Genomic DNA, 11,370 nt, shown 5'->3' on the forward strand with positions numbered 1-11,370 from the left:
GAAAGTTGAGGTAATCTTAATCTGTTCTACCATCGTAACTTTTGTATATTTTTACAAGAGCGGGGTTGTGAATGTCTTTCGCGGTTTTAACAGTTTTCGCTTTTGAGGGTTGTTTTTTTGTGTGCGTTTGAACAACCAAGCGGTTTATTACATTTTATGAAGGAAATAGATTAATATGATCTTGGCTGGACAGGACTTTCCCCTAGGCAAACGGCCCTTACTCAAGCGTGAGGGGAAAAAAATCTACAGGCGATTTCCCGCCCGACCGAAAGCAAAACATAGAAACACGGCCGAAGCCCCTTGATAGAGGCGACCTCGCTGCTCAGAAAGCTCCTCCGCCGGCGATGTAAAAGAGAGGCGTGGCCAAGCGAAGAGCTGGCCAATGAGGCGGCGGCGCGAGGAGGCGTGGCCTGGAGGGCAGCTGTGACGCCGCCAACCCGGAAGTGGTCTGTCTCTTTTGCAGAGAGGGTCTCCCCAGCAGCGGGTCCCGGCGGGGAAGGGAAAGACCTCAGGTAGGGAGCGGCCTGGCAAGCGGTTGTCTCCTCTGCCTGGGGGTGGAGGAGGAGACTTGAGAGAGGGAGATGGGTCTCTGTGTCCCCCACTGCTAGGGCCGGCCCACCCATGAAGCAAGATGAGAGGGTATCTCAGGCAGCAAGATCCACAGGGGCAGCAGATCCGGATATGGACCTTTATTCAGGGCTGGCCCACACACGAGGCAAGGTGAGGCGAGCGCCTCAGGCAACAGGATCCACAGGGGAAGCAGACCCCGGTGTCATTCTTCACCCCACCCCCACCCCCACCTTGTTCTTAATGTAGTCTTCCCTCACTCCTTTTTCCTTGGTGGGGAAGCGGAGCACCATTTTGGGGTCTGCCTCAGGCACCAAAATGTATTGGACCGGCCCTGGCCCGCTCACCTGAAAAGCAGGTGGTGGACCTCCCTTTCTACCACCTGTTCCATCCCTCAGATTCTTTGCGCTGATCCTGCTGGTGCCCTCCTGCATCGCCCCCATTCCCCATTCTCTATCCTCCCCCCCCCCACCTACCTTTTCTATCCCTGGGCCAGGCCCTGCAGACCCAAACGGATCTGCCCGTGTGCTCCTTATTACCTTACACACAGCCCTGAGTTGGCAGGGTGTAGCTGCCTTTGTAAACTGCAGCATAGCCCTAACCATGTCTACTCAGAATTCAGCAGGCCTTGCTCACAAGAAAGTGGGACATGGGTGGGATCGGGTTAGGAATGTAGCCTTCTTTGGCTACCTGGATTGTTAAGGAGTTAACAAAAAAAATTCTACCGTCCATCGGGTTAAATTGTTGGTCCCATAATAAACCTACTGCTGCTGTTTATATGAGCAGGTATGCTAGGGCTCAGCTAATCAGATGTATAATCAGCAGTATATTCTGATGTTGTTTTAATCTTACTATGTTTGTATTGCATTGTGAAATGTTAATGTTATTCTTTCATGTTCTCTTTTGAGTAGCCCACAGAATGCTTTGTTAAGGGGTGACCAATAGCCACATACTCCACTAGTACAGGGTGAGGCTTTTAAAAGAGGCCCCGTGGAACATGTGTACTCTGTATCCACGGGGCCTCTTTTAAAGGACTCGCCCTGTATAACCAGGGCTGTTGTTCAGTGTTAGAGCACATGTTCTGCGTGTTTAACATGCCAGGTTCAATCCTTGGCATCTCCAAAACAGCACAGGGAGAGACTCTTGCCTCAAACCTTGGGGAATTGAGTAGGTAATTCTGAGCTACATGGGCTAATGATCTGTCTTGGTTAGTGATAATAAATTCTCAAGAACAATCTTTTGGAGAATATTCTCGAGAATATTCTCAATTAATGAGAATATTAGAGAATTTTCATTTAAAATAGAATATTCATTTTAATGCATTGAAAATGATATAATTAGTTAATATACATGTTTATTCATGAGTAAACTTGTTCAGATGGCAACCAAAAACTGCACAGATACTTTTATTCAGTGGGGCAATGCAGCAAATTCACATTCTTTGACCTTGTACCATTGAATGGCACTGCAAAAACAAGTTACTGGCACTAAATAAAAATATAGAAACACCAGCTGTTTAAATCAAGGCCACCTCACATGGTGTTACACATAATTGTATAGGCATAGGTACTTTCAGTGTATAAAGCATTAAAGCTACTTTCTGTATAAAAATAATAATCACACTGTATGGCCCATGGTATAGAATTGCTAAGAATAAGGTCACACCAAAATAGAAAAAAAGGCTATTACATATAGTTGAAATACATACGAATTCAAATGTTCATCAAATTAAATGAATGAATAGCATTTTTAAACTAAAAAAAGGAGATGTTTTCTGTAGCTCACCTTTCAGAACTGCCAATGGTGAATGACACAATGCCCAGTAATGTAACTGGATCAAAAAAACAACAATATTCATTACTTACACTGGCAATAACACAGGTCGACTTATTATTTATTAGATTTTTTAAAATGTGGGTTGTAAAACTGGTTCTTACATTAGAATTTACAGTTTGTGGAGAATATTCTCTGGACAGTTTTCTAGCAGAGAATATTCTTGATAATATTCTCATTCTTGAGAATATTCTCAGGAGAATATTCTCACCTCACTTCACTAGTCTTGATACAAGGCAGCTCCCTATGTTCCTGTTCTGTGTAAATGTACAGTGGTATCTTGGTTTACAACCATAATCCGTTCCAGAGGTCCGTTTGTAAACCAAAACAGGTTGTAACTCAAGGCGCGCTTTTGCCAATGGGTTAAATTTGTTCATAATCCCCCCCCCCCAAAAAATGGGTCGTAATCTGAAAAAAGTTTGCAAACCGGGACACTCACTTCCGGGTTTGACGTGTTTGTAATCCAAAATGTATGCAAACCAGACTGTTTGCAAGCCAAGGTACCATTGTACATGTTTAACGTGTTTTTTTGGTTCTGGGGAAAGAATGGGAGGGAAATCTTCAGCTGTCAAATTTGCTCCTTCCTTTAGCTTGCGGAGGCTGCGGTCTGGCCCTGAAGCAGGCTGACTTGGTGACATCATGGCAGCTGAGGTGAAGGTGACTGGGCAGAACCAGGAGCAGTTCCTGCTGCTGGCGAAATCTGCCCGTGGAGCTGCCCTGGCCAGCCTCATTCATCAAGTGCTCGAAGCCCCTGGCATTTACGTCTTTGGGGAACTGCTGGACATGCCCAATGTTCGCGAGGTGAGCTCTGAGATGTGGAAGATGATGGCCTAGGGGACCTTATAGTGCTCTAAGCAGGCAGATGAAGGAATCCACTCCCTCCCCCCCAAATTGGAGTAAACCCTCATACCTCTATTTAGGGTAAGCAAGGCAGCCTCTCTTAGCCCTGACATAGCACTATGACTATATATATATAAACCTCACACATTTCCACTACAAAGCAGGGTTTCAGTGTTTCACACCTCCTGACAACTTTATTTCTGCACTACGTTTAAATGAGCAGCTCCAGCAGGTTTCTCCCTGACTAGCTGCCACAAACTGGTGTGTGGTAATGAATGGGGATTAGGGGCCTTTCCTCATAATGATTGAAGAAAACAGGCTATGAGTAGGTGCTTTTCATAGGGCATTTGTGAAGCCCTGGGGTTCCTTAAAGCCATCTGGGATTCTGGAATGAGGTCATCAGTAATGGCACACAAGCTTCCCTGTAGGGCTGCTGATTTTCCCTCATGATGGGTGGCGTTAAGGGAGGACTAGTGTGTCTTCCCTGGCATGCTATTAGTTTGCAAGGATTATGGCGAGGACTAGCTGGTGCTCTACATGGTGCATCCTCTGCAGTGCTTAGAAGGTCCATAACTGATATTTAGGGGTCATTTGCCAGAGAAGTCAATATGGAAACCATTGCCAGTATACCATTTTCCTAAGCTGTCATCTCACCCCTTGCTTTTTCCTGTAAGACCAATTGCAGTCGTTAACAGTCGCCAACAGGTTTTCCACACCTATCAGCCAATCACCCATTCCCACCACCCTTCTGAGTAATACCCCCCCCCACTCTCTCACTATATTCAGGTGAAACTCGGAAAATTAGAATATCGTGGAAAAGTCCATTTATGTAAGCAATTGTTTCATTAGCTACTGGAGTTGAATATATGAGATAGACATGCAAAGAGAGATATATCAAGCCTTTGTTTGTTATAATTGTGATGATTATGGCATACAGCTGATGAAAACCCCAAAGTTGAAATTGTTAATTTGGGGTTCTCATCAGCTGTACGCCATAATCATCACAATTATAACAAATAAAGGCTTGACATATCTCGCTTTGCATGTCATGAGTCTATCTCATATATTAGTTTCACCTTTTAAGTTGAATTACTGAAAGAAATGAACCTTTCCATGATATTCTAATTTTTCGAGTTTCACCTGTATAAAGGCCTGGTGACTTCTGTTTCAGTGTGTCTGAAGAAGTGTGCATGCACACGAAAGCTCATACCAAGAACAAGCTTAGTTGGTCTCTAAGGTGCTACTGGAAGGAATTTTTTATTTTGTTTTGACTATGGCAGACCAACACGGCTACCTATCTGTAACTGTCATACAGTGTTCTTTTCAATGCTTTTCAATGAGAGCAGCACAGAATCCTAATACATAGTAGGAAAAACTTGCTGTAGTGGCAGGGAGGAAAAATAGGTATTCTGCTCTTCACCCTCTCAACCTTCTTGAAAATCTGGCTACCTTATAAATTTATCCCATCTTTCCTGTGTAGTAGGCTAGGCTGAGTGACGGTCATCCAGTAAGCTTTGTGGCTGAGCAGGGATTGCATTTTCTCAGCTACAAAAAGTTGCAATTTGAGCACCTGTAAAATGCAGCCAGCCAAGATGAGGAAAGTTGTGAGGAGTGTGTGTAACAAACACACACTGACATGGTTCTCATTGAGGTGGTAGACCTTTGAATGGATTATTCTGGGCCGCAGTGGAGACATATGTCAGTAAATGATAGAAAACTAGCATTTCTAAGAGAAGAACACACTAGAACTCTTAGCAATTTCATTAGCAATTAAACTTGTGCTGTTCCTGCCTTTGAGACAGATTGGAAAGGATTTTTTAAGCAAATAGAAATGGTTGTAATTTCTCATATGTTTCTACTGGTGTTTCTCTCTCCCCCCCCCCTTTCCTTCAGCTAGCTGACAGTGAGTTCTCCGCTGTATTCCGACTACTGACAGTCTTTGCGTATGGGACATACTCAGATTACTTAGGTATGTTTTCTCTTGTTCTTGGGAAACAGGAATAGTCAATTGTGATTGTGAGGCAAGGTATAGAAAAGCAAGAGCAGAGCCAACGCAATTAAGGGATCTGGAGAAATAAAATAAAAGCCTTTATCCTAAATCAGGGTGTACCAGCTCAGGACCAATCCTGCCTAGGATCAAGGATTGCAGAAGGATGTGGGTGACATTTCTATAGATCAGAAAGGAGATGAGGATACAAAACGGGGCCATTGGATATTGAAGTATTGTGGAGGGTTGTCCAATAGCTTGTGATCTCGCTAATCTGCTCTGTCGTCTCTATTTTTGTATCCTACCCTTCTTTGTTGCAACTCCTTTTTCTACTGCCTCTGGCCAAGTACGGTGGGCTTGTGCTGCATATGAGCAGAATGACTCTCAGTTCTTGGACAGGCCCTGGAGTGGTAGCGATAACAGCAAATATTGCTTGAATGGGGTGGTTAGATGCGGGTGACACTGTGGTCTAAACGCCTGAGCCTCTTGGGCTTGCCGATCAGAAGGTCAGCGGTTTGAATCCCCGTGATGAAGTGAGCTCCCATTGCTCTGTCCCAGCTCCTGCCATCCTAGCAGTTTGAAAGCATGTCAGTGCAAGTAGATAAATAGGTACTGCTGTGGCGGGAAGGTAAACGGCATTTCCATGCGCTCTGGCTTCCGTTATGGTGTTCTGTTGTACCAGAAGTGGTTTAGTCATGCTGGCCATATGACCTGGAAAGCTGCCTGTGGACGAACGCCAGCTCCCTCAGCCTGAAAACGAGATGAGCGCTGCACCCCATAGTCCCATTTGACTGGACTTCACCTTGTTCTTTACCAAGGGTCCTTTACCTTTACTGGTAGCGATAACATCAAACATTAATTGAATGTTGTGGGCATTTATTTAGACTTGTTGGCCTACTCTGGATTTGTTACTTTCAGGGTCTATATCCGAGTGAGTGTGTGGGGTGTGTGTGTGTGTGTGTGTGTGTGTGTGTGTAGGATTACTGGAGGGTTGGGGGGGGGAATCACTGTATATGTATGTGTTCTGCTTACGTAAATGTTTGTACATTGTTGAAGGGGAGAACCCACCTTAGCAGTTTGAGAGCAGGGCCTCTGAGACTGACCCAAAATAAAGTACTGGGCAGTAGAAATTTGGAAAAAAAGATGGAGCATGGAAAGAGACGGTGGAACCTAATCCAAAGCTGGCAACGAAGATTTGAAGGAATTGAACCTGCTGTGATAATAGCTATTCTTTCTGTCTCCCGAGAGCAGCTGAAGCTGGGAATCTGCCTCCGTTAACAGAGGCTCAGAAGAACAAATTGCGCCATCTGTCTGTTGTCACGTTGGCTTCCAAGCTCAAGGTAATAATATATGTGCCTCTTGTTCTATTGCCTGTCCTCCTCATTATTTGGGGGGGATTGCACCTCACGCCGGCTTGTATCCCCACCACCGCCCACAGTGCATTCCGTACGCAGTGCTGCTGGAGCAGCTCCAGCTGAAGAATGTGCGTCAGCTGGAGGACTTGGTGATTGAGGCCGTGTACGCAGATGTACTGCGGGGGAGCCTGGACCAACGCAACCAGCGATTAGAGGTCGATTACAGCATTGGGAGGGACATCCGCAGGGAGGAACTCAGCGCCATCACTCGCACCCTTCAGGAATGGTAAGGAAGACTGTGAACTTACACAGGCCAAGCACAGACCAGTAGGGCATGCTGTAACTGAGTTCTTCTGGCAGAAGGAACTAGACGTAATCTTGATTGCAGGGCGGAATCTAACAATAGCAACTCTTTCTTCCTCCTTGGTGCCACACTGTTGGGCGCTCCACAGTGTCCACCATGTGTTTCTTTTGCTAACCGTTTTGTGTTATGATGTGAGAATGGCTAAGTGGCTTCATACACCAAACTTTGTAATTCCTGAACATCTCCCTTTGTTAGTTCCCTGCAAAAAGCTACAACGCATTTAAAGCAGTATGTTCTCTTTACTTCAAGGACCAGAAACATGTACAGTCATACCTCGGGTTACAGCTGCTTCAGGTTGCGCGATTTCGGGTTGCGCACCGCACCGAACCTGGAAGTACCGGAACGGGTTACTTCCGGGTTTCGGCGCATGCGCAGAAGCGCCGAATCGCGACCCGCACGTGCGCAGACACGGCACTGCAGGTTGTGAACGTGCCTCACGCACGGATCATGTTCGCAACCCGAGCGTCCACTGTATGACCAAAAAAACACCCAAAGAAAGCGATTCCCAGGTTGCAAAACAAAAGCTTGTTGGCACTGCTTGTTAGCAGATGGAAGAAGGACCAGCCCTCAGATATTAGGGACCCAGGCTTACCTTTTGCTGATGCTGTATTCCAGCAGCTTTGATTGGGGCAGGGATGGGGCTCTCCTTAAGTACAACCCATGTACTTAATGCCATGCTGAAGAATCAGAAAAACACCCCAGATAGCCACTTATCAAAACTGTGTTATGATCTGGGTCATCAGGTACCTTACACCCTACTTTGGCTCTGCAGCTCCTCAGCTCCTCCACCAGCTGATATTAAAACTTTTGAGATTTAATCAAAACACCTATTGATAATTATTTTAAAATACCCCCCCCAAAAAACTGGTACCAAAAATATGAGTGTAATAGAACCTCTTACTTGGCTGCTGTTGTTTTCATCAGCCTCAGATGAGCTTTCATGGCATTTTGCTTTCCCTCCTGCACCATACAAGCTGCCACAATCAATGGTAGATAAGAACCACTGGGTCACATTTGCACCATGTATTTGTGGAGCTTCTGAGTTGGAAGGCCTTCCACTTTGCATGCTATGCTGCTCTTTACTTGAGCCCGCTCTCCAAGTTTCTTTGTGCTGTTGTAGCCCCCTTACAGTTCAATTTCATTTCAGGAAAGCCAAGTTTCAGATGTTTATGTGACCCATAGGGGTTCCTTCTGTACCTTGGCAGCCTCTAGAACCTGAGCAAAAACTTATTTCAGACTTGGCAGTGAGCCGCTGTAATGATGTTTCAATATCGGACAAGCCCATTGGCATATTTGAATTCTATGTTTATTGCTTAAGTTTCCGTTTTAATTGTGGGATTTGTATCTTGTTAACCTTTTGTTCTCTGGAAGGTTGCGCAGGGAAGCTTTACACTATAGCAGTAAGCGCTAACAACTTTGTATGTGTGTTTGTGGTTTATTTTAAATTAAAAGCTGAGATGCTTCAGAAGCTGAATTTCGGTGATTGCACCCTGAGCTTTTTCAGTGGGGTTGTGGCATAAACAACCCTGGCCCTAGCTGTGGCAAAACCTAATGGTGGCGTTTTTATATATGTATTGCAGCCCTGTATGTTAAACCCCACGTTCTTCTTCCATCTTTCCCACTTCTCTGCTTCCTGTAATTCTACAGAATTGTATTTTGATGCCTGTGCTCCTCCTTCTTCTCTAAGGCTTTGTGCTTCTCTTATCAGATGTTCACCTGTTGGCAGCTTTGCAGGCCTCTGTCCTGCCTTATTCACCTTTTGCCTGCCTCTTACAGGTGCCAGGGCTGTGAGGTCGTCCTTTCGAGCATCGAAGAACAAGTGAGCCGGGCTAATCAGCACAAAGAGCAGCAGCTGGGTCTCAAGCAGCAGATTGAGAGTGAGGTGAGCGAGCAGGACTGAGACAGAGCTTCTCCGTGGTATCTAACGTGTTGAAGCATAGGGTTATATGCTGCATTTATACTCCTGGAACACTTGAGTGGCTGAGGTACACTCTCCCCCAAATGAATTAAACTCAGAGATGCAATTCCCTCTTCTTCTTCTTCTTTGGCAATCACTTGTAGCCGAGTACGATTGTCTTCCACAAACACGGTTTCAAAAGTGAGTCCATAAGTGACTGTGGAGGCCAATTCTGGATCCACACATCCTTGCACAGTGGGGACCTAGGTTTCCGGGCGGGAGTTGGTCATGGTGAGGGTTCTGCCAAGCGTGCCTTCCTCTTAGCAAGTTTCTCCCTTTCGTCCTGAGTTTGAGCGTCTTCCAAACCCATGACACCTTTGGTAAAGGCTGTTCTCCAATTGGAGCGCTCACAGGCCAGTGTTTCCCAGTTGTCGGTGTTTATACTACCTTTTTAAAGACTTGCCTTGAGGGAGTCTTTGAACCTCTTTTGTTGACCACCAGCATTATTATACTTTCCATTTTTAAGTTGGGAATAGAGTAGTTGCTCTGGAAGACGATCATCAGGCATCCGCACAACATGACTAGTCCAGTGAAGTTGATGTTGAAGAATCATCACTTCAACCCTGGTGGTCTTTGCTTCTTCCAGTACACTGGCATTAGTTTGCCCATCATAAAGTGTATGCAGAGCAGGAGTGGGGGACTTTCTTGGCTTGGCAGGCCATATCCTTATCATTCCCACTCCTGTAGGCCAACTTTGACAACCAAATCATCAGTATCTGACATCGTTATGACATCAGATGACACACAAATATGCAGCCTCAGTTTAAATGGAAAGTCCCTGCAGCAAATGATGCAGGACACCAGAGGACACTGTAGAAACATTTGCAGAGACAGATCCCTCCTAAATCAGAAGTTGGACACCTTGGTTGGGGTGTTGAGAGAAGATAACATCCTTCAGTTAAGTCTGGTGAGGCATTGCCTAGCTACCTTCTCCTTGAGCTGCCAGGAGAGAACTTTCCTGTATTCTTGGTGCATACATGGGGTTTTTTTCCCCTCCAGGGTAATGAACTATGCTGTTGTTTGTTTGCTTTAAATTGGGCACTTTAATTTTGTTCTCCTTGTTACTCTCCCCCCCCCCCCACTCCCCCTGCCCTCTTGCCCCAGCAGGTAGCAAATCTGAAGAAGACAATTAAAGTGACGACAGCAGCCGCAGCCGCCGCGACATCCCAGGATCCTGAGCAGCATCTTTCCGAACTCCGGGAGCCTGCTCCGGGTACCAACCAGCGGCAGGCCAGCAAAAAAGCTTCCAAAGGCAAAGGGTGAGGTGGAATTCTGTTCAAGGCTGGCCATCTTCTCTCTGCACATGGGCTAGAAAAACACACACACACACATCTTGTGTTTCGCCTGCAGTTCAACTCCCTTACCTTGGGGCTCAGTGATTACTAACCATGCAGTGTCTATAAAATCCCTAATTTAGGCGAAATTCCTGCCGGCGCTCATTCTAACACCTCTTCCTTCTCTGCAGGCTCCGAGGCAGTGCAAAGATCTGGTCCAAGTCGAACTAGCAGGACCTTTGGCTGGGGAGGACGGCAGGTGTCCCCCGCGTGATGCTTTCTTCTCCAACCTGGGTGTCTTTCCGTGCAACCCCTTCCCCCTTTCCCAATTTCTCTTTCTGTTCCCCTCCCCCTTGCATGTAGTTTGTTCTTTCCATTTTGCTCCTCCCCTCTTACTTTCATCCATTCTCACCTTCCGCTGCTCTCTCATAATCCTTCCCACTTATTTTCTGCCTGCGACGACTTCTTTTTTTGCTTTCCCTCTTCTCTGTCTCTCCCTGTCCCCATCCTCGTGTGGGGTGCATCTTAAAGAGCCATAAAGTGACCTCTGTTTCAGTTATCTTTGCACCCAACAGAATATTGTGGAAGCCTGGGTGGAAATGAATCTGGCAGCTGTTAGCCACTTTAGTTCTGCGAGCAGACCCTGGGACATTTGCTCTGGGACGCAGTTTGACATCTCAAATCATTTGCTTTCCTGGGATCGGGTGGGGAGGGGGCGTGTGTGAGTGTGTCGGATGGATTGTTTTGGGAAAAAAAAGTATAAATATATAAAGCGATTTAAAGAAATAAATCTATGGACATATCTACAGGAGCTGTCTTCACTTTGGTTTCATTTCATTACCGCACTGGAGACCCTTCTCTTTTTGGGGAAACAGGATGGGAGGTGATGTGTGTGGAGCTCAGAATTCCCTTTGGCATGGGATAGAATTATTTCATGTCCCCCAAATGAAAGATTGGGGCCATAGGAGAGAGAGGCCTTGCCCCTGTCACTTTTATTACGTTGGTGACCAACTAGTGGGATTATTATTATTATTATTATTATTTATTGAATTTATATACCCAGGGGTCTCAAGGCATTTCACAGAATAAAATCAAGATAGAAAACCACAAAATACATAACAAAAATGAAAACAACAACCCTGTAGCCCCACCACCACCACCACCAAAAAACACATTTTAAAAGGGCATAGGAT

General features: G+C 45.7%; 1 protein-coding gene across 2 annotated transcripts; it reads left to right on the top strand.

The window, feature by feature from the left end:
- The first annotated feature begins 399 nt into the window (after positions 1 to 399).
- Positions 400 to 10,924, top strand: COPS7A (COP9 signalosome subunit 7A). Of its 2 annotated transcripts, none has more exons than XM_033173422.1 (8): positions 400 to 512; positions 2,991 to 3,201; positions 5,134 to 5,209; positions 6,479 to 6,567; positions 6,666 to 6,868; positions 8,723 to 8,828; positions 10,011 to 10,162; positions 10,369 to 10,924. In XM_033173422.1, the coding sequence occupies exons 2-8, from the start codon at positions 3,040 to 3,042 to the stop codon at positions 10,406 to 10,408; spliced, it is 828 nt and encodes a 275-aa protein (XP_033029313.1). In that variant the 5' UTR covers positions 400 to 512; positions 2,991 to 3,039; the 3' UTR covers positions 10,409 to 10,924. The 2 variants fall into 2 exon arrangements, with proteins under 2 accessions (XP_033029313.1, XP_033029314.1); XM_033173423.1 differs by lacking the exon at positions 400 to 512 and adding an exon at positions 593 to 720.
- Positions 10,925 to 11,370: the final 446 nt, after the last annotated feature.

Source organism: Lacerta agilis, chromosome 16 (genome assembly GCF_009819535.1).
Source record: "Lacerta agilis isolate rLacAgi1 chromosome 16, rLacAgi1.pri, whole genome shotgun sequence".
NCBI classification, from domain to species: Eukaryota; Metazoa; Chordata; class Lepidosauria; order Squamata; family Lacertidae; genus Lacerta; species Lacerta agilis.

Excerpts from the sequence above, each read along its gene's own strand:
- COPS7A (XM_033173422.1), top strand. The coding sequence starts at position 3,040 with ATGGCAGCTGAGGTGAAGGTGACTGGGCAGAACCAGGAGCAGTTCCTG. Across the intron at positions 5,210-6,478 it reads GACATACTCAGATTACTTAG|CTGAAGCTGGGAATCTGCCT; the intron begins GTATGTTTTCTC and ends TCCCGAGAGCAG. Across the intron at positions 10,163-10,368 it reads AAAGCTTCCAAAGGCAAAGG|GCTCCGAGGCAGTGCAAAGA; the intron begins GTGAGGTGGAAT and ends CCTTCTCTGCAG.